The sequence below is a fragment of the Mustela nigripes genome, chromosome 17 (assembly GCF_022355385.1).
Source record: "Mustela nigripes isolate SB6536 chromosome 17, MUSNIG.SB6536, whole genome shotgun sequence".
Classification (NCBI taxonomy): domain Eukaryota; kingdom Metazoa; phylum Chordata; class Mammalia; order Carnivora; family Mustelidae; genus Mustela; species Mustela nigripes.
Genome location: NC_081573.1, coordinates 13,116,909 through 13,143,009, shown reverse-complemented (window position 1 = coordinate 13,143,009; position 26,101 = coordinate 13,116,909). Strand labels below are relative to the sequence as shown.

Here is a 26,101-nt window from a genome sequence, read left to right as displayed (position 1 = left end):
TGGGGCCTTTTCTCCAAAATGCCACCACTGTCTGGGATAAGCCATGCCCACATAAGCCACTTTCTTCTGAAAGTCAAAGAGGCATGGCAGAAGTCAAATAGAAATGAGTAAACAGAGGGGGTACAAGGCAGAGAGAGCAGGGGAGGAGACAAGAAGAAAGGAAGAGTTGGCACCCAGTTTTGCCCAAGAGAAACCTGCAGCCATGAGGATGCCCCTTGCTAGGAGCTGCGAGGCCTGGTATGCGGCCTCTCCAGTTCATCCACCATGGGCTGAAGTCTCTCTTCTCTCTCCCTAGCCACTCAGTGGGGACACATCATTTCAGAGAACAGGACAGGGTGACAATTAGCATCCAAGGCCCCAGAGGAACAGAGCTGGGAGGTGTGTGGCCAGATACTGCTCCCACCCAAAACTACTCTATCATTGTCTCTCTGAAGGCTCATCTGGGGTCAGCCTTTTCTGCTGCCTTAAGCCCAGCAGAAAGATGAGAGGACCAGAAGCCGAGCAAAACCCCTTTTCCTCACTGAATGTCCACACAGTTCTAAGAGTCCCACACTCAACAGAAGGAGAGCTCATTGTAGTGAGCACAGGCACAGGAACACTCAGGGGCCTGGCTTCCTCAAGGACTTCCACTAAGAAACTTGGTACACTTTCCTCCAAAGGACCCAGAACACAAAAAAATATCACACCTGAGAATTCATCAAGGCTTTTAAAGCCATGTATTTGAGAAGTTCACTGGAAATAATAAATTATTTGCTGACATAAAACCATTTGAGGAATATAATGAAATGGGAAAATTCAGGCTATTGCAACTTCAACACAAGCAAAGGGAGCCATCAGGAAGCCCTCTCCCCAGCCAAGTGCTGAGTCCCTGGAGCTCCCAACCACCGCCCCCACCACCACCCCTTGGGGCCTCTCTTCTCCTTGAAAAGCTCTCGATAGCAGCTGGTGATGTAGACTCTGAGGCTGTACTCCAGGTTGGGGTCACTGTCACTAATGATCTGCAGGCCAGCATCCAAGCATGCCAAAACCACGGCCAAGTGCCTGGCCATGAGCCGCCGAAAGACAGGTGAGATGTCCTCGCCCTCCTCTCCAGCAGTATGCTCCTGCTCCAGTCCCATCAGTTCCTTGCTGGACAGGTCTGTGCTGGGGCTCTGCAGCAGCTCCACCACATCTGCCTGTCACCTGTCTGAAACCCATACTGTGGGCCAGTGCCGTGATGTCCCTTAGGGTCTGCAGTAGAGTGTCCCCGTGCAGCTTGCCGGCATCCCGCCAATGCGCTCAGGCCGCGGCTTCCTTTGCCTACCCAGTGTCGATGGCGGACCTGCTCCTAGGACTCAGAGATGTCGTAGACAGTGTCTAGAATGCTGTATTCTTGCCAGATGTCAAGGTCACTGAGTGCTGGTGGTCCCTGCCTCACACCCGCAACACCAACAGGCGGAAGACCCTGCGCAGGCAACAGGCCTTGAAGGTGGCAACAGCGTCCTGGTTCATGGGCCAGACAAGGGCCCTGGTTTTCTTGGGCATGTACCCCACATACACGTGTTCCGAAAGGTCGTCCAGGCTCCCAGGGTGGCCAGGGGCACTGTCCAGGATGAGCAGTGCTTTGTGCGGGCACAGTACCTCTCTATGGCTGGCCGGAAGTGCACAAACCACTCTTGGAAGAGGCTCATGGTCACCCAGACTCCCTTGTGTGAGCGCCATGCCACAGGCAGGTTGGGCTTGGGGCAGCCCTTGAGGGTATGCAGGTTCTCTGACGGGTACACCAGCAGTGGCTTCGGCTGGAAGTCGCCAGCCACATTGCCAACAAGCAGCAGCATCAGAGCTCGGGCAGCTTTGCATCCCGGCTGACTTCTCCTCCAGAGAAAGAAGCATCCTAGCAGGCAGTTGCTTCCAGAGAAGTCCAGTCTCATCCATGCTGAACAATAGCCAGGGTGTGCAGCCGCCCTCCCAGATCACTCTTCGCAACAGGGCGGGCTACCTGCACACAACTGCCGCAGTCGTGCCCACAGCCTCGCCACCCACTCCACATTGTCCATCACCAGACTGCAGCTGCGTGTCAATCTGGGCCGCCTGCAGGTTGGCCGACCAGACACTCACTCGGATCTTCTCTTTGTTGTCAAGAATGGTAGCCACAGTGGAGGTGGACAGTCCCAGCACCTCCCCTATTCTACTAAGCTTCTCTCTGGCTTCAAAGCACTGCCAACACCTCAAGCTGAGGGTTGACAGCCTTGCAGTCCCACTTGGTGCCTTGGCACAGGGTTGCACTGGGTGGCATCTCCAGAGCGATCTTCCAGCCAGAGTGGTCTGAAGACCACCTTGACCAGTGGAGGAGGCTCCATCTGCATCACCCTCTACAAACACAGCTAAAGAATATGCATGTTCCCGCCCTGGGCCTGCCGATTTCAATGCCACTGCTGCCCTGGCTCTGACCTGCTATAAAATGGGGAAAAGACATTGACTGGTGAGAAATGAGACAGGCTTGGATGAAACCTGTTAAAGACCATTGATAAATCTCCCTCATTTGGCCACAGAACTCACGTCCCACTGGATGAATTCCAGCCCCAGTGGACTAAATGAACTTCAGCCTCAGTAATGCAGCAAGCCTCTGAAAACCCACTCCCACTTTACAACAATACCTCCCAATGGCCATACTGTTTGAAGTCACCTACTTCAGCCCCAGGTCCAACGTAACACAATATACAAGCTGATGTCAGACCAAAGGCAGAAATCAAAAATTCACAGGTTGGGGGAGAAGTGCCTCAAAACATTGTGGCTGGGTACAGGAATTTATAACAATTGCTCATAAAACTGAACTCTGAGTTTTCAGGCAGCCGAGGAGGAAAACAAGAAGCTGTCCAGTTACAAGAAAACACATTTTCATGGCTCTGAGCTTGCAATGACCCTGATCAATGTAATTAAGGATAGCAACTCATTTTTTCTTTGTGTTGTTTTGTCTGTTTTGCTAGAGGTAACAGCTGACCTTTCAACAACACAGAATTAGGGGACACTACCCCCCCAACCAAGCAGTTCAAGATCCACTTATAACTCTTGACTACTAATAACTTACTGATGACTGGAAGGCTTACTGATAACATAAGCAGTCAATTAACACATACTTCATATGTTATATGTATTATATACTGTATTTTTACAATAAAGCTAGAAAAAATAAAATGTTATTAAAAGCACAAAGAAAATACATTACGGGTGCCTGGGTGGCTCGATCCTGGGAACAAGCCCCGCACTGGGTTCCCTACTCAGTGGAGAGCCTGCTTCTCCTCCTGCCCTTCACCCCACTCATTCTCTTTTGCTCTCGCTCTCACTCTCTCTCAAATAAATAATCTTTTAAAAGGAAAAAATACATTACAGTATTATATTTATTAAAAAAAAAAAAAAATCCAGGGTGCCTGGGTGGCTGTCAGTTAAGTGTCTGCCTTCAGCTCAGATGATATTCCCAGGGTCCAGGGTCCTGGGATGGAGTCCCACATCAGGCTCCCTGCTCAGTGGGGAGTCTGCTTCTCCCTTTGCCTCTGACCCTGCTTGGGTGCTCTCTCTCTCTCACTCTCTCTCAAATAAATAAAATCTTCAAAAAAAAAAAAATCCATATACAAGTGGACTCATAAAGTTCAAGCCCGTGCTATTTAAGGATCAACCGTACATGGACATGGTGAAATAACCCAAACAGGCCCCTGCAGAACCGGGGAGGGTCCCAGAGGCAGCCAGGGAAGCCTAATTCCTGCATATCCTTCCACAAGGCAGACCATGCACCCTGTTTTAGAAAAAGCATTTCTCGGAGCTCAACTTTGTACTACTTTCTCAATGGAATTTCACAGTGAAGCACCCTGGTTATTCCCCCAAGAGTTCCCAACATACCACTAACTCACAGAAAACATCTGCTGAGCCCACCTTGGGTAGATCTGGACAGGGAAACTATAAGAGTTCCCATGCTTTGCAGTCTCTCAGGAAGCTCCAAGAATGACAGTCAAGGGGCAGAGAGGGCCAGGGTGTGGCCCACTCACCTGACAGGAGACCCTGGCCACGCATGCTCCTTGCCTGATCTGCCCTCCTTCCCATGTATGCTCAGTCAACGTCTATAAGCAATTCCCTCTCTCCTCCTGGGGAAGTCCCTGCGTTACCCGCTGGGACCACAAACATTCAAGTACCCTGTGACACAAAGGGGGAGTGGTAGGCAAGATGTGGCATCTATGACTTTGGATGACTCATAGCTCACCTGAGCTCCATCCGTGAAGGGTTTGGCCAGCTCTACAGGTCTCCAGACCACTGGTCCTCAGGACAGGCCTCAACCCGTGCTGAGGGGAAAGGAGAAGGTTAGTGTCCTAAGCCCCACCCTAAGGGCACAGGGGTCAGGCACCCAGGCCAATCAATCAGTCAGGCAGTTAGCATGTACCTCAGTGCTGGTCTGGGCTTCTGGGCTGGATGAGACAAGGGCCTGCCCTCCAAATCCCACAGAACACCCTGCCCTGGCCCGCATGCAGCTCCCACTTTGGTCCACATACACACACATACCTCAGGAGTACACCCAGAGCCCCTGAAACCCAAGTCACTGAAATGCCAAGGAAAGGACCATGAGAACCTTCCTCTGGCTGCAGCAAGAAATTCAGTAAAGGATTGACTCAGCAGGCCTGGGTTGTCCAAACCCTACACGTTCCAAAAGTTTGGTGCTTGACCTGCTCCTAAGAGGTAACCTCTAAGCCCTTGGATATTCTGCCTGTTAAAGGTGTCTTTGTTTACCTCAGGACTTGGGCCAAAGCAGATAGTTCATGCTAACAGTGTGACTTACAGTGGTGACCACGGGTCACAGGGTACCAGTTTGACCTCTGGGAGCAGTTGAGATTTGAGTAACTGAAGTCAGTATGCTCCATGCTTATATGACTGACCCTCAATAAAAACCCTTCCCACCAGAGCTCAGGTAAGCATCCCTGATTGCTACATTGTCACATAGCATTGCTGTGAGAATTAAGCAGTGTCCACACGACTACCCTGGCAAACGACATGGAAGCTCACAGCCACTGTCTCCCAGACTATACACCTTTTCCCACCACTGATTTTAATATGTATCTTTTCACTGTAACCAACCATTATGAGTATAACGACCTTGCTGAAATCTGTGACTCCTTCCAGCAAATCATTAAGTCTAAGGGTGGTCTTGGGGAATCCCCCCACACACACACACCCTCGAGGCCACTTGCTACTGAGGAAACTGTCCCCACGTCTGGCTGGCTGTAAGCCAGCCTCAACCCCCCTCCCCATCTCTGCCCTCAAGAAAACACCTGGCACTGGGAACTTGGTTAAGAGAAGAGCGAGCCCACCCACACAAGTGTACAGTAACTCAAGCTAGACCGGATAAAGGTAGGAGAGTTGCTCCTGAGGTTAGGGGGCATGGACATGCCACGTTTCAGTGACCTGAGAGAACCCCCCAGCACCCAAGCAGAAGTGCAAGCAGGAACTAGCAGAGGGTGAGTGCCCAGGGAGAGTCTGAGCAAGTGAAGGATGCCATCTGCCAGGCACCAGCAAAAGTGATGGGGTGGGGGGGGGGAGACTGGAAGGGCAGATGGAAGCTAGGGTCAGCTCTACTGCAGCCAGCCTGGGCCAGGCACAGGGATAGGAATTTTGGAGGCAAGGCTTTCCAGCAACAGCTATCCCTGTAGCTGGAAGGCCTTCCTTCCCCCATGGCAGACTCCTACCAACTTTGAGAGGCTCAGCTCAAACATGATGTGGGAAACAAGAGCAGAAGAAAAATTATTAAATGTCCTTATCCATTCACAAGCCCTTGAAACAGACACAGTGACATTCCTCTAGGGACTCAACTGCCTCCACCTTAACACTTTGCAAAGGGTAAAGGGCAATTATAGCCTGATGAGCCCCCTACCCTCAACCAGGACCCTATAAATCTATTTTAACAATTCCTTTGGAAACTTTACCTCTAACCCCTCCAAGGTACATGTTGACAATCATTCCCAAGCATATGGCCCACTGATACACATCTAAGGGTCTCACAACAAAGGTTTTATTACTGGTAATGAATCACCTTTTTCCCAACAATAACCAGCCCCTCAAGGTCCTGGAAACCTTGCCTCCAAAATTCCTCAGAGACTTAGGCCAACCCTGATCCCCTCCCAACTTGCATGCATATAATGGACCACTCCTCACAACCCCTGGGCAGCAGCTCTTTCTGCCCATGGCTTCTGTGCCCATGGCTTCTGTTCCCGTGCCTTAATAAACCACCATTTTGGGGCGCCTGGGTTGCTCAGGTCATGATCTCCGGGTCCTGAGATCTAGCCCCGCACTGGGCTCTCTGCTCAGCAGGGAGCCTGCTTCCCTTCCTCTCTCTCTGCCTGCCTCCCTGCCTGCTTGTGATCTATCTGTCAAATGGGGGGGGGGGGGGGCAACTTAAAAATCTTTTTAAAAAAATAAAAAATAAACCACCATTTTGCACCAAAGACATCTCAAGAATTCTTCCTGGGTCATTGGCTCTGGACCTCACCCCACCGAACCTCACCTATATTCTAAGGCTTCACCAAACCAATTAGTCAAGATCAAAAAATGGCAGTGGGAAACAGGAAGTAATCCGCCACAGTCCTCACACAACACGATCCCGCTGTTAATACTTTAGAACAACCCAGGCGCCTGGGTGGCTCGGTGGGTTAAAGCCTCTGCCTTCAGCTGGGGTCATGATCCTGGGATCCCGGGATCCCGGGATCAAGCCCCGCATTGGGCTCTCTGCTCGGCGGGGAGCCTGCCTCCCCCTCTCTCTGTGCCTGCCTCTCTGCCTACTTGTGATTTCTGTCTGTCAAATAAATAAATAAAATCTTAAAAAAAAAAAAAAAAACTTTAGAACAACCTCTGCGGAGCATGTGTGCGCGCGCGCAGGGAGAAGCTACAGTTACAAATGTTCAGAAATGGGTCCTGAAACACAAGTTCCCAGTGGGCATGATGTGAGCAATAACTGGAGGACGTCCGCTTTTTCTTCAAGAATCTCCACCTGCGGTCTGACCTTCTTCGGCAACCGCTACTTGCTACCGCGGCCTTCACGAACCAACAGGCTGTTTCCACCGCCAGCGCCTGTTCTCAGACGGGGCGGGGCGGCCGGGGCTCCCCAGACACACACACCCAACAGCCCACCACCGGGCTCTGCACCGCGAGGCGCCCCAGGAGGTGATGGCTACAACACAACACTCGGCACAACACTGGGGTGGCCGGAGCGCTCGTTCTGGGCGGACGCACACGGAGTGGCAGCAGAGAGGAAACAGAAGCTGGGGCTGTGGCCATCCTAAGACTCCCCACAGGAAGGGAGCCCAGCTCTGAAGGAGCACCGCGGGCAGGAAGCCCGGGAAACTCGGCTCGGGGGGACAGCGGCGCCCAGCCGCGGCTGGAACCCAGCCTAGAACCAATTCCGGGTGCCGTGCGAGGCCTCCGAGCCGCCCTTCCTCGAGGACTAGAAATGGGCGATGCTCCTCCTCGGCGCCAACGCCCCCGCCGCCCTCCACCAGGCGGCACACCCTGCCCAAAGGCGTTTTCAGCTCTTCTGGCTGCCTAGGTCTTAACTCACCAACCCCCCACCAAGCCACACAGGCCGGCCCCGCCGCGCAAGGACCCCGCGCAAGGACCGTGAGACCACCCCGGCTGGGAATCGGAAGTGCCTAGCCCCGCCAATAATTGCTTCAGGCGCCTGTCCCCTTCGCCCCCCGGGTCTAGCTCAGGGAGAGGAGCTGGCTCAGGGAGAGGCTGGGCTGCAGCCAGTGCACTAGGAATTAACCCTGAGGTAATCCAGCTCTTAGAGGAGTGGAGAGTATTTTCCAAAGAGCACCAGAACTGGGAGACCATCACAGTCACAAAAGGCTCAACCTCAAAGGCTAGAGGGAAGCCAAGACAACTAGAGCACAGAAACTCAGGGAGGAAAACGTCTCCAAAAAAGGAAGTGATCCCCAGTATCAAAATCCACAGAGAATCAAAGTGCTCAGGCACAGGGAAGGTACCAGAGACCCGGGTCAACAGAGGCCATGAAGATGGCATGTAAAGTGACAAAAGGTCATGTTGAGAGCAGGAAACCCTCACCTACAGTTGGCAAGGAAGGCTCACAATGGTGTAGGGAGTAAGAAGTCAGGTTTGGAAAATGGGAGAGGCAGGTCTCAGTTCTGGCCTCTGACACAGCTGCCCTGGCAGGCTGTGCAGGGCAAAGACCATACTACAGGATGTGTCCCTGTCATGGGTGGGCACTCCCTGGGCCCTGCAGTTCATCTGCCTATCAGAGAACACCACCCTTCTATTCCCCAAGCCTGGCATCACTACACAAAGAATACAACATGAGCTATGAGAACCCTGGGGAAGAAGTAGCAGTATCTGACCTCCAGAAACAAAACATCGTTACAGAGAGATCATGTGAGGTTAAGCCCAAGCCCCAAATCATACAGGACAGCCAGAGGTCTGACCTTCATGACCTGTGCCCTTAGCCACCTCCTCACCCTCTGTGGGCCCCACGTGGGACAAGGGCAGGTTTCCTGCCAAATCCCTTGGTGCCACTGCCATGGGCCCTCCTGAGGATGCACCTGCCCGGGCCTGTCGCCTCTTTTCCCGGTGCAGCTCCCGGAGGCGGGCAAGGGCACAGTGGACATCCCGAGACACCCGGAGGCTGCGTTCCCGGTTTGGATCGTTCTCCAGGAGGACCCGTAAACCAGCAGCAAAGTGTGACAGGGCCTGGCCCAGGTGCTCAGGGCTCAGAGCACCCACATCAGTATCTTCAGTCCCCACACCCACTACAGCCTCTGTGAAATCTGGCTCTCGTTTTCCGGACACCGAGCCTTTCCCTGCCTGCCATGGCAACCCAGAGCCACAAATGTCCCCACCATCATCTGCATCCTGGGGGAGGCCATGGGGTGGGGTCTCCCCATGGGCCTGCAAGAGGTTGGCAACATCGGCCTCGGCTGCATCTCCAAGGCCCACATGGCTGGCTAGTGCGACAATGCTGCGGCGGAGCTGAGGCACAGTCTCCAGCTCAGGAGCGCCAGGAGGCACACACTCGGGCCACAGCTTCCTCCAAGCACTGTTCATGGTGGCGGGCTGCAACTCTGCCCAGGCTCTGGCTATATTGTCTACAGCAGTCACAACAGTATAGCTGCGCCAGAACTCCCGCACGGAGGGTCGGTCTTCACCAGATGTCTCCTGGACCAGCTGGCTAAGCATACAGCGCAGGTAATAGGCCTTGAATGTGGCAATGATACCCTGGTTCATGGGCTGGATCAGGGCTGATGTGTTCTTGGGCAGGAACTCAACTCGCACATGGGGTGAGAGGCCACCCAGGTGAGCAGGGTGGCAGGGTGCGCCGTCCAAGACCAACAGGGCACGGTGTGGGAGGCCGTGGCTGGCACAGTAGCTCTCCACAGCAGGACAGAAGCAGCTAGTAAACCACTCCTGGAAGATGCTGGGTGTCAGCCAGTCGTTGCGGTTAGAGCGCCAGACCACCGGAAGGCTGGCCTTGGAGCAGCCCTTGAGGGCACGTGGGTTCTCTGAGGGGTACACCAGCAGCGGCTTCAGCTTGAAATCACCAGCTGCATTGCCACCAAGCAGCAGGGTCAGGTGGTCCTTAGAGGCCTTGAGGCCAGGCCCAGCTGCCCCTTCCAGGGCCAACAACATGCGCTCTGGGAGCCGCTTCCAGAACAGGCCAGTCTCATCCACATTGAACACCTGGCGTGGTGAGTAGCAGCCCTCCTCTAGAATGGTGCGCAGCACTGGGGGGTAGTGGGCAGCAGCCTGGGTGTCAGCCACAGATGGCTCATCTGTCAAAAGCACATTGTGGCGAGCCTTGAATCGGGCAAACCAGCCATTACTGGCCCCAAAGGTCTCAGCCCGAGTGCCATTACCCTGCTCATGCTGCAGCTGCACGAAGAGCCGTCGGGCCTTGTCCTGGATAAGCAGCGTGCTGATAGGCAGGTTCTGTCGCTTTTGCTCCTCGATCCAGAGGCTCAGCAAGCGTTCCATATGGCCCATCACCACACCCCGGCAGCGGGTCAGCTGTGTGGCACTTACCGGTGTGGCTGCCTGAGAATTGGCCCGGATCTTGTCCTTGTTGACACGGATCGAGGCAACAGTAGAAGTGGCCAGCCCTAAGGCCCGGGCAATCTGAGTCAGCTTCTCGCCTTCCTCAAACCTCCGAAGCACCTCTAATTTCACATGCAAGGTGATGGACTTTCGGTCCCGCTTGGCAGTGTGGCAGAGGCCAATCCCACCGAGGGATGCCTTCCCCGACACTTGCAGCCGGGGAGTTGTCTTCATTCCGCCTCCCTGGAACACACACCTTGATGAGGTCTCTCCCCAGTGCCTATCCACAGTTGCTACCAGTGTGCCCACGATGGCAGCCCCTTGGCCTCTCCTGCCATACCTGCCTCTGCCTGTAAGACAAGGACACATTGGCATTAATGTGTAAGTACATGGAAGTGCCAACCACCAGCTGGCCCTCCCATGTTCTGACAAAGAGCACCCAGCCCTGCTGACCACTGCCTCAGAGGCATGCCCAATCCCTTCTTTTCCTACTGCTGAAAACAATGCACACTCAATTCCATCCATTCTTTGCATCTAGAGTAGCCTGTCACTTAGTTTTAGCTTATGAGATCAAGACAAGTCAGCTAGGAGACTTTGCTCTCTTCCCCCAGCAAACCTCCTGCAACCACGATACAGTTTAGAAACCCACTTGCCACACACCGATGAGCAAACAAGCTACCCATTTCCATGCTTCCCACCCAAAGACATCAAACATCAGTGTGGGGCTGAATAATGGCTCCTTAGGACGTCCAAGTACTAATCCTTATGAGTAAATTACCTAATATGGGGGGGGGGGGGGCACCTGGGTGGCACAGTGGGTTAAGCCTCTGCCTTCAGCTCAGGTCACGATCTCTTATGGGATCCAGCTCCACATCAGGCTCTCTGCTCAGCAAGGAGCCTGCTTCCCCACCCTCCCCCATGAACTCTGCCAAATAAATAAATAAAATCTTTTTTAAAATTACCTAATATGGCAAAAGGGACACTGTGAGTGTGATTAAGACAATAATCTTGAGATCAGGTGATTATCCTGGCTTATTTAAATGGACCCTAAATGTAATCAGAGGGCTCCTTGCAAGAGGAGGCAAAAGATTTCATTCAGAAAGCGGCAATGTGACCACTAAAGCCTAGAGCCTCCAGAAGGAAACAGCCCTGCTGGTAACTTGATTTTAGCCCACTGAGACCCAACTCAGATTTCCGACCTCCAAGATAATACATTTGTGTTTTATTATTATTATTATTATTATTATTATTATTTTATTTGTTTGACAGAGATCACGAGTAGGCAGAGAGGCAGACAGGGGGTGGGGAGGTAGCAGGTTCCCTGCTGAGCAGAGGACCCCGGGATCATGACCTGAGCCGAAGGCAGAGGCTTTAACCCACTGAGCCACCCAGGCGCCCCACATTTGTGTTATTTTATTTTTTTTTTAATATTTTATTTATTTATTTGACAGAGAGAGGTCACAGTAGGAGAGAGAAAGGAAAGAGATCACAGAGAGAGAGGAAGGGAAGCAGGCCCCCTGCTGAGCAGAGAGCCCGATGTGGGACTCAATCCCAGGACCCTGAGATCATGTCCTGAGCCGAAGGCAGCGGCTTAACCTACTGAGCCACCCAGGCGCCCCATTTGTGTTATTTTCAACCACTCTTTTTTCAGTAATAGGTTACAGCAGTCATAGAAAACTAATACAGGAGGAAACCAATGTAATTCGTGCCACCCCAGAGATTATCTGGGGATAGAGGAGGAAGGTGGTTCTCCACACAGCAGCCACAAAGATTCAGTAAGCACTAAGATCCTGACCCCACTCTGCTCAGCGCTCTCCCAATTCTGAGTAAAACCCACAATCCTCACCAGATTCCTCAAGCACTTCAACGCCTCCTCCTTTACCTGGCTCGCTCCTACCCACATCCTTGGGGCAGACTAAGGGTGCTCCTGTTTCCTTCCGCCCAGGGCTCAGGCTCTTCACTGTTATCTGCATAGCTTGTTCCCTCTCCTACAAATCTCTGCTCAAATGTAACCTAATCAAAAAGGCCCTCCCTACATACATTTTATTATACATCTGTCACATGCTGCCCGAAGGCAGGAGTTGTGTCGGCTGAGCTCTCTTGTGTCTCCAGGCCCAGGAATAGTGCATTCAGAAGGCGCTTGATGATGAAATTATTAAACTTCAAATACGTTATTATTAATTTTAAAGTACATTGGTGGGAAACAGTTTTCATCTTGTCTCTACTGCATTATGAGCCACGTGAAAGTAGCGCCTGATCAGTTAAAGAAAAAAAAATTTTTTTTGAAGGCGCGCCTGTCAAAGCATAAACAAATGAGTGAAGGTCTCTTTTCACAGCGCCTACGGCAGCTGTCGGTATCACATCAATTCTTTCAGAGACTCGTGGACCGCGCATCTTGAAACAAGATGGCATAGGCCCAGGACCCTGGAGCCTGGGAGGCAGGGAAAGGTGGGTGGGCATGGGAAAGGCTCCTCTTGCCTGGAAGCCGTCCCCGAATTCTGAAACCCTCACGTTCCTCTGTTCTTCCTCCAACATCCACGCCTTCCTCTGCTCACCCACGATTCTAAATTAATTCACCCGTATGTTCATTCATCCATTCCCTCCCTCCCGCGCTCAAGAGGAAGTCTCCAAGCGGGCAGCCCAGGGAGGCTCGCGGCCCGACATCTGGGTGGGAGAGAGGGTTTGTCCCCGTGAGACTACAATTCCCATAGAGCAGCGGGGCTGCCGGAAGCACCGATTGGCCCCCACCCCGCGCTCGTCCCGGACTGAAAGTGCCAAGGCCTCTCCGTTCTCTTCCCGCCACTCGGGACCAAGAGAAACACACAACCCGCGCCACTGCCACCGAAACCCGGGCCCCCGCGCAGCCGACCGCCCTCACCTCCGGACCGCGACGTGGGCCGGCTGCTTCAGCTGGTCCGCTGGGGGTGCGACTCTTCCCTGTGTCCTGCCTTACAGGGCCCCTTTCCTGAGGCAGCCGAGCTCAACCTCCATGTTCTCGGCGGAGGCGGAAGATTGCCGGGGACTGTCGGGATTGGAGGAGTCGGCGTGGGGCCCGCCCCTGACGGCGCGCGGAACCCTGCGCCAGGCGCTCCCAGGACCGCCGGGAAATGTAGTTCGGAGACGAGGACGCTGCGCCTAGAGGCCAGCAGGGGGCGGCAGAAGCTGCCTCTGCCCAAAGCTGGCTTTCTGCCTCATTTCTCTCTAATTTTTCCCTCCCACGACTTTCTGTGTCTTTCCAACATCCTCCCTACTTCCTTCCATTTCCAGCTCTGTTTTTTCTTTTCTCTTTCTCTTTTCTCGGTTTGTCCCCCATCCTGGAGAATTAATTCTGCTCAGACTGTCAACTTAAAAATAAACTCAGTGCGCATGGAAGAGTTAATTACCTCGGGGAGGAAACTCGCAGGATAGCACAGGCAGTTCCAGGAAGATGAGAAAGAACAAGAAGGGTGAAAGAAATGAGGAGCACTTGGGGGTCGCGGGCCCGGGTGTCTCAGTTCCCGCTCAGTGCCCTGGGGGTAATACAACTCTAACCCCAAGCATGTGCGGCCTGGATCCCAATCAAAAGGTACTTCAGAGGGAAAGAATTCCTTCATTTAGGGAGTCAGATGAGCCCAAGCTGGCTTGGTAGACAATGCTGGGAAACACAGAGAGGGCTCCCAATCACCTTTTTTTGTCCTACTGATAGGGTACGTGATCAAAGAAGCCAGACTGATACAAAGCAAAGGTCAAGCAAAGCTTTATTTCGCGCCAAGCACACAGAATCAAACCGGCCGTTTGGGGCCACCTCTTACAGAGCCTCACAGACTAACCTTTATATAGCAAAGGCCATATGGTTGAGCCTGGCCACACACAGGTAGCCCATGAGATTGTAACACACAGAGAAAGTTGAATAGTCCTGCTAGGTCACACACGGGTGGCCAATTGAATTACAATTCACCCTATAGTAGCTATTTGAACTAGCCTTGGTCAGAACTGGCACCCAAGGGGCGCCTGGGTGGCTCAGTGGGTTAAAGCCTCTGCCTTCGGCTTGGGTCATGATCTCAGGGTCCTGGGATCGAGCCCCACATCGGGCTCTCTCTCAGTGGGGAGCTGCTTCCTCCTCTCTCTCTGCCTGCCTCTCTGCCTACTTGTGATCTGTCAAACAAATAAATAAAATCTTTAAGAAAAAAAAAAAAAAAGAATTGACGCCCAAAAGACAGGGCCCACATTCTTTCGGGAGATAGTGATTGGATGTCTCCACGTGGCCGGACTCATCCTTGCATTCGGGCTCTGTTATCTCCACCTGACCTGACCTGCCCTTATATTTGAGCTCTGTTATCAGGGACTGGTAGACCATATGTTGTTAGTGCATAAACAAAAAAATGACTATTTAATCCGAGATGGAATCGCTCAGGCTAAGTAGGCCCTTACACTACTGTTCAGTTCGGGTGAGTTTTCCTAAAAGTCGACCTCCAGCTCCCTCCTTGCTGTCCCCCTTCTCTAGGTCTTCGCAAAACTCTCCACCCATCTTTGCTGTCTCTCAAATGCCTGCCCTTTCTCTCCCCTTGCCTCTGTGCACCCGTCCCTTGAATCTCGATAGCTGCACATCTTGTCTTTGTGAATCTCCTTCCAGATCGATCCCTTCCTGACCCTCCCCCTTGCTAACTTCTCGGACATCCTGTCCACCCGGCCTGACTCTTGGATCCTCTGGCTTCTTATCTCATTCTCTAGGTCTCTGAGAGTAGAAACCTCTCTCTGTTGATCTTTCCTCTCAGGGTCTCCTTCCCTGGATCTGTTCAGTTGCTTTCACTGTCTCTCCTCCCAGCTCTCTCTGCTCCTGAGCCCTACAGGCTCTGGGCCTCTCCCGCCCCTAAGTCTTTGTGTCAGCCTCTCCTCACCTCTCCTCATCGGCTTTCCTACTCCAGGCGGCACCCCCAGCCACATCCCACCTCACTTCTCCCTCCGCCCCACCTCAGAAGCCCTCCGCGTCCCCACCCGGTTACCATGGCGCATCCTAGCCCCGCCCCCCTGTTCCCAGGCACAAAGGAACGCCGCGGGGCGCTGGCGCACACGGAGGGCCCAGCCGACTACACTTCCCAGAAAGCACCCGGCCGAGCCTCTTCGCCATTTACAGTCCGGCTGGGAGCTGCAGGAGGCGCCCCCTTTTTCGGCGAACAGTTGCCATGGAGACATGGGCTGACGGCGTCCTAGTGAGAGCGGTGATTGGTGCAGCCCCCTGCTAATCCCTGGAAGGCCCGTAAAGAACTGAGGAAAACGTGGTGGGGGGCATGCGCGGTTGGGAAGACGGCGATGCTGTCCGTTGCCGCCTGAGAAGCCCGCGCAAGTAGACGGGGCATGGACGCCTGGATCTGAGGGGGCGAGCGAGGGAAGAGGCGGCCGGGCGTGTGATCTGGTCGTTGCGAACAACGCTACCCCGGGGAACGGGAGGAGGGTGGGAAAGGAGGCGAGTGTGGGGGAAGGGCAAGGTGGCACTCGGGCTGATGCGTGGAGCATTCTGGGAGACAGAGTCCGGCCGGGGAGGGGGAAGTCAGCGAGTGCGCATGCTTTGTGAGCGCGGAGCGGCCCGCTAAGCGTGGAGGTGAGGGCGGGGACCTCTCAGCGTGCGAGGCTGGGGCGGGGACCCGGGTGGAGACCGCGGACTCTCGGATTCCGGCTGCCCGGTGGGACCCGGAGCGCGGAGCAGACTTCTAGGCGCTCCTCCGGCGAGCCGGGCGCTGTCGCGTGATGCTCTTCAATCGCAGTGCACTGCCACCGCGACAAGGTCTCGGAGCCCCCCCCGGTTGCCATGGCAGCAATAAACCAGCCGGGGGAGGGGGAAGGCGGGGGGCTCTCTAAAGTGGAGGTTGCCCTCCAGGATTTCTGGTAAATGTAGTTCAGGAAGCTTCGCAGTGGCTGGCTGGCTTAAAAATGGTCCAACTTTCTCCCAGGGTTGCAGGATGGCCTGGAACCTTGAGGATCGGAATTTTGACCCACGGGATCCGGCGGCCTTGGAAGTCGAATCTACTCACTTAATAAACTCAGATTTCTTCACAAAGTCCGCACATTACTCCCAGCTGCAAAGAGAGCAGCAATGGCGAGGGAAGGGGGGGCAGCCCCACTTACGGGGGACGGTAAAGATGGGGAAACTGAGGTTCACAGAAACTAGCCAAGGTTATGTAACAAATAGGCAAGATCAGAATCTCCGATCTTGCTTGCAGGCATCTGGTCCAGTTGTCTTGGGGCCTTTGTGAGCCCCCTGTTAAGATCCCATCACCTCCTAACCCTGCCTAAATCAGGGAGCTGAAGTGATGGTGGGGCATTACATGGTGTGATAACTTGGGCCGGTTCAGAGGATGGGACTGAATGGAGGGAGAGGGATGCTGCCTGGAAGTGTGGCCAGAGTTGACCTTGTCCATGTGTGGGAGTGGGAAAAGGCTGCCGTGTGGAACCAAGCTGAGAAGAGAATGGTCAAGAGAGACTAGATGGGAGAGTGGGTGGTGCAATGATGGGGTGGTGTTCTGGATGGTGTGGGGGGAGGGGAGCTGGAGTGTTTCTTGTGGCCATGTGGTGAATACTGCAGATGTCATTTACTTGGCAGTGGGAGATCCACACATCAGGGATGGCGTGGTGCATGTAGAAGGGTAGGGGTGGGGTGGGGGGGATGCCTTCATATCCCTAAGAAGCACCCTGTGTTTGGAACAGGGGAATGCCAGGGACTGTGTATAAGTCCCAGCTAGAGACCAGAGAGACAGGTGCCTGGCATGTGACCACCTCTCTGTGCCTCAATTATCATATCTGCCTTCCATTCAGTACAGGTCTGAGGATGGAACAACGAAGCATACAGTAGTCGCTCAATAAGCATTTATTGCCACTGTTTGTCCTCGCAGTAGCCTCATCCTCTTCCTCTCCTAGGGAAAGACATTATCTTCGGAGCCCCAGCCCAGTCTTTCCAATGAGGCCCGCAGCACTGGGCTCCCCAGGTCACGCAGCCCTGGAAGATGAGGGGCCTGTCATGGTGAAGCTGGAGGACTCTGAGGAGGAGGGTGAGGCTGCCCCATGGGATCCCAGCCCAGAGGCTGCACGCCAGCGTTTTCGACACTTCCACTATGAGGAGGCACTGGGTCCCCAAGAGGCCCTGGCCCAACTCCGGGAGCTGTGCCGCCAGTGGCTGCAGCCCGAGGTGCACTCCAAGGAGCAGATGCTGGAGCTGCTGGTACTGGAGCAGTTCCTGTGTGCACTGCCCCCCGAGATCCAGGCCCGTGTGGAGGGACAGCGGCCAGGCAGCCCTGAGGAGGCAGCTGCCCTAGTCGAGGGGCTACGCCAAGAGCCAGAAGGCCCCCGGAGATGGGTGAGTCGGTGGCCCTGAGCCAGGATCCAGGCTGGAACAGTATCCAGCTGTGCCTCCCCCTGGCAGGTGCCATGCTCAACCAAACACCTGTTCCTTGTGATTTGAAGTAGTCACTTGCATCAGACCTTGTATGGGAGTAGACAGCCTTCCAGGGCCAGCCTCACCCGCCCACCACTATATCGCCTGGAGTCATGGACATGGGAGGGGATGCAAGGTGGAGAGAGAGGGAGACCACTGAGCATTCATAGGTGTAAGCAACAGGAGAGCAACTGCAGGTGGTTCCTTTACCCCTGACTCAGTGCTGGGGGGAATGTAGGTCCTTAGAGAGCCTAGTGGGTCAGGACCTGGGGTCCTTTGATGAGGTAGATGCCTATGAACCCACTGCTTGTGCCCAGCTAAACTCTCCGCATGGGTCCCTAATGGTGAGGGGCACCTTCCCAGGTCACAGTCCAAGTGCAGGGTCAGGAAGTGCTATCAGAGAAGATGGAGCCCTCCAACTTGCAGCCCCTCCTTCAAACCAAGCCTCAGACTCCAGAACATGGGCCTAGGACACCATCTGAAGCTACGCAGGAGTTACCATTGGGCCTTCGGGTGAAAGAGGAACCCACGGTTACAGATGACCCAGGTGAGGGTGGGCAAGGCATGCATGGCCCAAAGCCTGATGGAGTAGACCAGGGGAGCCTGGCCCCCTAAAGGTCACTGCTGGCTGGAACTATTCATATGCACTGGTGTCCCCCACCGCACCCCCATCCTGCCTAGCCAGTTGACATCACTGGTCCTCTCATGCCAAATCTGACTGCCACAGCTAGGTTTCTGTGCTCTCCCTTGACATGAAGTAGGCTGTTGGGGTTCTGGGGTGGGGAGGCATGTGGGGTGCACTCCCAAGGAGATCCATTGGGAAACAATAGCTGGTCTCTGGGGAGCAGGTGGCAGGCTTGAATATAGGTGGTAGTGGCTGAGGGAGGACCCCAGAATGCTGGGAGGCAGCCCCTCTCTGTATTACTTCTTCCAGATCTGTACCAGAGCTGGACACCCACACTCCCTCATTCCTGTGTGGACCCTAGTACAGTGCTCCCATCCACCCTTGCTGGCCATCCTGCCCAGGGCTCATACAGGGGTCTGTGTCCTGAGCCTGTCTCATCCTGCTACAGCTTCTCCTGTGGCCTTCCAGGGGGTTCTGCCTTACTCTAGCCCCCAGTCTGGATTCCAGCATCTGGCATACCACAGAGGAGGGCAGTGGGGTGGGGACACCCTTGGGCCACCTGACCCCAACTTTCCTCTACAGAGCTTCTGGATTCTGGGCCTCTAGCCAATCCCCAGGAGGCCACCTCCACCTTCCTGCCTGAAGAGACCCAGGTGAGCCCATACAGGCCATCCTCCCTGTCTGGGGACCCTCAGTGGGTGGGGATCAGGTGGGTCCCTTCCTTAGCCTAGCTGGGCATAGATGAGCAGTGACCACTGTGGTTTCAGGGCTGTGAAATAGTGCTGGACCAGGCCTCTCCTCACAGCGAAACTGGACTTGAGGGGCCTTCATGGAGGGAGCATCCTGGGGTCCTGTGGCAGGAGGAAGCTGGAGGCATCTTCCCTCCAGGTGAGTGAGACTGGGCATGGTGGGGCTGGGCCCTCTGCATGGGCAGCACCACATTTCACCTATCCCACTCCTGGCCCTACTCAGGTTGCCCTCTCAGTCCAACATGTTCAAGCTCCTCCATTCTGTGAACTGTTTCTTGCAGCATATAATCTGTGCTCTCCCCTGGCATGGAGTAGGCTGTTGGAGTTTCCATCAAACTCTCTGCTGAGTTCAGGTTCCCTCCAGCTGCTGCTTCCCACCATAGTAAAACCTGAGAGCAGGGCCTGTATTCCCCATACCCCCAACCTCTCCCATCCCTGGCATCCTAGATGGCCCACAGAGTCTGGGTTTGCCCCCACTAACTGGGTAACAGGGGAGGGAGGGTCTGGATCTGCCAATGACAGCAGGTTAGTAGTCAGTGGGTGGGCAGAGGGATCTTGACACAGGATGTGGATGGAGCAGTACAAAAAGGAGGCCAGAAGCCCCTGCTGTCCACCTCAGCTATACTGCTCTCAGTCAGCCATCATCCAGTCTCTCTGCCTCTTCTTCCTTGTTTGTTGGACTGCTCCTCTTCCTTGGTTTACTCCCTTGTTCTGGTGGACCTTCTTGGGAACCGTGATAAAAAGTTCTTGATAAACCGTGATAAAAAGATAAAAAGTTCTGAGATGCTATATCTCTTAAAACACTTACCTAACATTCTATATTAGGCTAGTGGGGCTACATGAAGAACTCTTTTTACTAATTCAGTTTCAAAGTTTTTTCGTCTTTGTTGGTAAACCCTTTCGGTTTGAAATCTATCCCTCTCAATTGTGAGAAACTGGCTTGAATTACTTCTCTGATTTCCTTTCTCTCCACTGTTTTGTTCCCTTGTTTCTGGAATGTGTGTTCTTTGGCTATATTGCTTCCTCAGTGTGGTCTCACAGCCTCAACCCAGCCTTTTGCCAAAATGAGAGAAGAGATCCAGGAATTAAAGCTATATCAATGCCCACTATCTACTCAGAATTCTGTGCTGAGAGTGTCCAGGGCTGGTCCATGCAGTAGTTCTATATAGCCACGCCAGCATGCTTGGTGGCCTCGCCCCTTCATGTCCATGGCCAGAGCTACCTGGTACCTCTAATCCCAAACTTTTCGAGTCTTCTTCAGGGTCAGATTGATTTTATTTCTCAAACAAGGCACGTCAAACCAAAGTGCTGCCGCCTGTCACCTCTGATCCCCATTTCTCTCGTGTTGGCTCCATTTCCAGCCTCCCTCAGACCCACCCACTTGAGTGTATTTGTAGAAACCATCATCACTATTGCAAGGCCACCTGTCCCATATGTGTCCTGCAGCCCTTCCAGAAAGGCAACTTTTGCAAACTTAAGTGAGGCCTGGAAAGCTTATCCCCATCTTCTAAATCTTCCTCATACTAGGTTCTGCCTCACTGGCTAGTTTCAGGTCCCTCTAGTTCACCCTGTTTACCATGGGCTGGAATGGGTCCAGGCACAGCTCTCTTGGTATGACTGAGTGGATCCCATTGTGCAATGCAGGGTTTGCCCTCCACATGGACAGCGTCTCTACTGGCCCAGGCACTGTGAGCCCCCACCTCCACATCCCGTGGGACCTCGGCATGGCCAGCCTCACAGACCAACTCCGGTCGCCCTCCCATGAAAGTGGCTTCTCACATGCACTTGTGCTCCCCAGTGGCCCCGGAGGTGAGCAGAACCCCACGAACGAGGGTCCTCACCAGCTCCTGGGCCCCATACTGGCCACTGGCCGCTGGCGTACACCCAGGACGGAAGGCCAGGGACGGGGTCACCCCAGCACAGGCCCCGGGGTGGCGCGGGGTGGCTGCTGCGACGTGTGTGGGAAGGTGTTCAGCCAACGCAGCAACCTACTGAGGCACCAGAAGATACACACAGGAGAGCGGCCATTCGTGTGCAGCGAGTGCGGCCGAAGCTTCAGCAGAAGCTCGCACCTTCTGCGTCATCAACTCACGCACACTGAGGAGTGGCCGTTTGTGTGCGGCGACTGTGGTCAGGGCTTCGTGCGCAGCGTGCGCCTGGAGGAGCACCGGCGAGTGCACACGGGCGAGCAGCCCTTCCACTGCGCAGAGTGCGGCCAGAGCTTCCGGCAGCGCTCCAACCTGCTGCAGCACCAGCGCATACATGGCGACCCCCCTGGCCCGGGCGCTGCGCCCCCCACGTCTCCCGGTGCCCCGGAGCCCCCAGGCCCCTTCCCCTGCAGCGAGTGCCGTGAGAGCTTCGCGCGGCGAGCCATGCTCCTGGAACACCAGGCAGTGCACACGGGCGACAAATCCTTTGGCTGCGTGGAGTGTGGGGAGCGTTTCGGCCACCGCTCTGTGCTGCTGCAGCACCGGCGAGTCCACAGTGGAGAGCGGCCCTTTGCCTGTGCGGAGTGCGGCCAGAGCTTCCGCCAGCGCTCCAACCTCACGCAGCACCGGCGCATCCACACGGGCGAGCGGCCCTTCGCCTGCACGGAGTGTGGCAAGGCCTTCCGCCAGCGGCCCACGCTCACACAGCACCTGCGCGTGCATACCGGCGAGAAGCCCTTCGCCTGCCCGGAGTGTGGCCAGCGCTTCAGCCAGCGTCTGAAGCTCACGCGCCACCAGCGGACGCACACTGGGGAGAAACCCTACCACTGCACCGAGTGTGGCCTGGGCTTCACGCAGGTGTCACGGCTCACCGAGCACCAGCGGATCCATACCGGGGAGCGGCCCTTCGCCTGCCCTGACTGCGGCCAGAGCTTCCGGCAGCACGCCAACCTCACGCAGCACCGGCGCATCCACACGGGCGAGCGGCCCTACGCATGCCCGGAGTGCGGTAAGGCCTTCCGCCAGCGGCCCACGCTGACGCAGCACTTGCGCACCCACCGGCGGGAGAAGCCCTTTGCCTGCCAGGATTGCGGCCGCCGCTTCCACCAGAGCACCAAGCTCATCCAGCACCAGCGCATCCACAGTGCGGAGTAACAGCACTCACTGTACCCCTTCTCTGCGTCTCCGCTTCTGGCCTCTGGTTGCGGGGGAGGGTCTTCGCCCCGAACACTAACCTCAGAGTGTTGCTGTGAGGCCTCTGATCAAGTCTGGATACAGACGGGCCCACTCAGGACCTGGCGCCTAGTACGTGCTCAATAAATAGTAGATGGACCGTGGGTCTGGAAATCTACACATTCAGTGCCTCCCGACCTGCGCAGGTCCCTCATCCCCCCACCATCTACCACTTCGGCAACCATGCAGTCTCTGAGAGCCATGGACTCCTAAAAGCCCCTCCCAAGGGCTATGGATGTGGCTTGTACCGTGGCTCCTGTAGTTTGCCATGACAGCTTAAACCCGTACAACCATGGGCCAAGCCAACTGCCAGGTGAGAACTGGCCCAGTTTTCCCCTGCCAGCCAAGATCATCAAGAGCAGTACAAGTAGCAAACTGGTGCCCAGAAGGCCAGAGCTGGGGATCTGTCTATAAAACTTTAACCTTAGGAAGCTATTTCTTAGGCATAAAAGCTAGAAGGTTTTATCTGGAAATCTAGATTCTTTCATGCATGTTAACTACTATGCTGAGGTTAGGTTCCCCTTAGGATACCCCAGCCTGTCCAGAAATCAAAGTCCACTGGAGGTCCCAGGCCAGTTCTCTATCCCCCTAGTGATCATTCACATTCTGTGGGCCACAGCTGCCCCCAACCCTGGCCAGGTGTGCAACCCCCAAGGGCTCCCCAATACTGGGTGGTGGTCCCTATGAAGAATGTGTTCAGCAGCAAGTCACAGGAAGCACAGCTGTCAGCAGCTTACATAAAAGTGTGGATGCTGCCAGTGCAGGTTCGGTGGCTTGCACACTGGGCTGGCATCTCTGGAACCTTCTGGACTTTTCACATGCCATTGCTTCTTGCCCTAATTATCTTTCCCTTCCATCCAAACTGTGCAGACTCTTGACCTAGTGCACCCCCCACAAAACCCCAACCAGTGGGTACCCTGGGGGCCAAAAGTGGGATGAGAAGCAGTGCCAAAGGAAAGATCTTCATGTATCGGGATCTGGCTTGGGACATAAACTCTACTCTGGGCAGGTGTCAGCCTGCCCTTAGAGGGGTTCTAAGAAACAACCTTTTGAGGCTCATGTGTCTAAGCTTCTTCCAGGGATACAGCTGGACTTTGCTACAAGACTGGGGTCCTGAAATCAGGGAAAGAAGCCAGCCTCAGTCAGAAGCTTCTAGTAGCTATCCCAAAGAAGGTGTGTTCCCTACCTCTTTTCCTCCCCCACTCCACCCCTCTCTCTACCACCCCCCTGACCAACCCCCAGCCAGGACCAGGGCCACTCTGGCATCTACATCTGGCAAAGTCAACAACTCCCCATGTGGCACCGTTGGGAGGTGGGGGGAGTTGTTGACTTTGCCAGATGCCGCCTGGGCCCTAGGCCAATACTTCTGTCCTCTTAACCACAAACAGAACTCTTAAGGACCATGATCTGGGATATACTAATCAGAGGGGTAGAAAGCAGTCACTGGGTCCCTAGGTGGAGGCTAGGAGTCAGATTAAGGAAGGCGCACAAATACTGAGGTAGCTAGTGTTGTGAGGTTGAGTATTGCCGAAGTTTATAAATCCTGTAACATGGATTTTTTTTCAAGTCCTGTGTGAATTTTATAATCAGAAACAAAGAGGACAAGAAAGCTCACTCTCGTGTTTTGATCATCTTGGTGTTTGAAGAACATGAAGAAAATCTGCACACATGACTACTTAAGAACCTGAAATTACACACAAGAAAAATTATAACACACTTGAAAGTCATAGCGACAACAGGCCAGGGCCCAGTGCCCAAAGTCATAAGTCCACAGACTTGCCTGCTGAGCCAGTCCTCTAAGAAAGAAACATGAAGTGATGGGAGAGTCGCCCATGAAGGGTCATTTCTGCAGTTGGCTGTGGACAGCCCTGCAAGTCAGGCTGGGGGTTGTGAACCCAAGTGCTACCATACTATCAGCAGGGCTGAGGGCTTGGACAGAATGACCACTTGGCCTCACTCGGCCAGAACCACAGGAGGAAGGCAGGAGAGGAACCCCTAAGACAACGGGTCACCTGGGGAAGCTACAACAGTGCCCAACCAGCCTGTCCCTGGATCATCTGTACCTGAGCCCATACAATTTGCTCCCAAGCACACCCTCCCCATGCCACATCCATCCAGTTATTCTTACCCCCAACCCCAAGCTTCCCAAATCTGTCCAATTCTCTCCAACCCCCAGCACTGCTCTGATCTCAGCCACCCATCTCCAGCCTGGAGGCCAACAGCACTCAGCCTCCCTTCCCTGCCCACTCCTGCCACTCATTTCCAAAACAGACCCTTGCTTCTCAGTGAACGGTTCCAGAGGCTATGTTGACACACCAGGTGCACTCGCACCCTCACTCTTCACCTGTCATATGCTGCCCAATTCCTCCAGGTGCCAGTCCCAGCGTCCCTCTGGAACTTTGATATGCGGAGCCCTATGCTGTGTCCCAAGAGGATGCAGGCCCAAGGGGTACGGCACACTCACCGCTCGACACCTGTACCATGAGAGTAACAAGGAAAACAAGGGTGCACCACTTCCAACCCAAAACCCTGTCTCAGCTCAGCCATCCCCTCCTCCCTGGCCCAGGCCCCATGGCTCTGCATTTTCTTGCATGGCTAAGTCTTCCCCCACTGATGGTGGGAAAGCCATGAGGTCAGAGACCACAAGAGTCTAGCTTTAACTAGTGGAGCAAGCACACCTCTCCAAGAAACCAATACCCTATCCTCAGATGGGCCTTCAACTGATGGCCTCAGAAACAGACCTGAGGATGGACACATGGTTTAGGCTGACCCACAGGCAACACCCTTGAGACTTTGGCTGCAAACTGAATGGTCATCAACCCTCACCTGGCGATGGTCCGTACAAGGGCAGGAAAACCAGAATGGCTGAGAAGAACAGGAAGGGATAGTGGGAGAGGAAGATGGGAGTCCGGAGGGGCCCCCCGAGTCCCATGACCAGCCATGTCTGGAGCCTAAGAACACTGGGATGATTGCAACGTCAGCCCCAAACTTGGGCTGTTGGCTAAGCGTCCTCGTCCTTGTCCTGGCACCTCACCAGCAACTCGGCGCTCGAGCCAAGAAAGGATGCTGGGAATGTGAGGCTGGGATAACGGAACAACCAGAGGCACAAAAGGGGTGTCTGGGATGGTGGTACTGAGAAGCGAAGGGCCTAAAGAGGGAGCAGTCCGAGGAGCCCAGGGACGTCCACGGTACCCGAAAACCCACAAGGCGGGAACTCTAAGGAAGGAGGCTGGGGTCAGCCCAAGACCCGAAAGGTGGAGGTGGACACCAGGTCGGGTCTGAGGAGGCGCTGGGGGTGAGCGGGCATCAGGGCGACTCCCCTGAGGCGAAGCCGAGAGGAGCCCGGGAGCACCCCTGCCTGACGGGACCGCCAAGACTACTTCCCCAGGGCTCTGGGCGATGACGACAGGTCGCCTCCGAGACCAAAGGGGACGCGCAGCGCGGACCGCACGCGGCGCAGCTCCGACCCAGAGTTCCCACCCACCCGGCCCCCAGCCGCGCAGCTCACCCGCCCGACGGCTTCCGCGGCGACCGCCGGAAGTCCCCGCGCCGGCCCGCTCCGCTTCCTCCCGCCCTCCGAAGCCCGCTACGCAGGGTGTGATTGGAGCGGAGGCGGGCCGCACGGGCGGCGGAAGGTCGCAGGGCGTCCCCGCGGGAACTCGGGCCCGGCTCCGAGAGGGCCTCCGCCCCACGTCCTAGCCAGTGTCCACGCGTGTCAACCCCCGAAGTGCTTACCACTCTCTAGCACGATACACGTTTTATTTGCTAGTTTACCTCAGCCAGAATCTCCGCGCGTGCGTGGCGTTTGCGATGAGACACCGAGGGCGCCCGACCCCGCCCTCTTTGGGCAAAGCCTATGGCCTCGACCGGGCTCCGGCCCGCCGTGATCACCCTGCCACTGTGACCTCCTGGGGCAAGGCCTCGTAAGACCCACCTACGAAGCAGTCTGCACAAGCGGACTGCGAACCGAGGGACCTGCACCTGCCCTACTTAAAGATGGCGGCGGCACCGCCCATGCGTGGACCCGCGAGCGTCCCCGGAAATTACCGCGGGACGCCCTGCACGAACGGAAATACCCGAGCCCAGCCGAACAAGTCCGAATACC

General features: G+C 55.0%; 2 protein-coding genes across 16 annotated transcripts; one reads left to right on the top strand and one right to left on the bottom strand.

Moving 5' to 3' along the window:
• Positions 1 to 693: 693 nt before the first annotated feature.
• On the bottom strand, positions 694 to 26,085 carry LOC132005115 (tigger transposable element-derived protein 1-like). 7 transcript variants are annotated; one of them, XM_059381901.1, is made up of 4 exons: positions 12,935 to 13,066; positions 8,451 to 10,406; positions 4,232 to 4,310; positions 694 to 2,433 (listed from the first exon to the last, which is right to left on the bottom strand). In XM_059381901.1, the coding sequence occupies exons 2-3, from the start codon at positions 10,288 to 10,290 to the stop codon at positions 4,264 to 4,266; spliced, it is 1,887 nt and encodes a 628-aa protein (XP_059237884.1). In that variant the 5' UTR covers positions 10,291 to 10,406; positions 12,935 to 13,066; the 3' UTR covers positions 694 to 2,433; positions 4,232 to 4,263. The 7 variants fall into 7 exon arrangements, with proteins under 7 accessions (XP_059237884.1, XP_059237886.1, XP_059237885.1 ...); XM_059381903.1 differs by having other exon boundaries at positions 694 to 2,430; XM_059381902.1 differs by lacking the exon at positions 12,935 to 13,066 and adding an exon at positions 25,771 to 26,085 and having other exon boundaries at positions 694 to 4,310.
• MZF1 (myeloid zinc finger 1) lies at positions 15,148 to 22,100 on the top strand. 9 transcript variants are annotated; one of them, XM_059381893.1, is made up of 6 exons: positions 15,148 to 15,254; positions 16,948 to 17,383; positions 17,825 to 18,008; positions 18,669 to 18,739; positions 18,854 to 18,974; positions 20,480 to 22,100. In XM_059381893.1, exons 2-6 carry the CDS (start codon positions 16,988 to 16,990, stop codon positions 21,916 to 21,918), a joined length of 2,211 nt encoding a protein of 736 aa, XP_059237876.1. In that variant the 5' UTR covers positions 15,148 to 15,254; positions 16,948 to 16,987; the 3' UTR covers positions 21,919 to 22,100. The 9 variants fall into 9 exon arrangements, with proteins under 9 accessions (XP_059237876.1, XP_059237875.1, XP_059237877.1 ...); XM_059381892.1 differs by having other exon boundaries at positions 15,148 to 15,292; XM_059381894.1 differs by having other exon boundaries at positions 15,157 to 15,245.
• Positions 26,086 to 26,101: the final 16 nt, after the last annotated feature.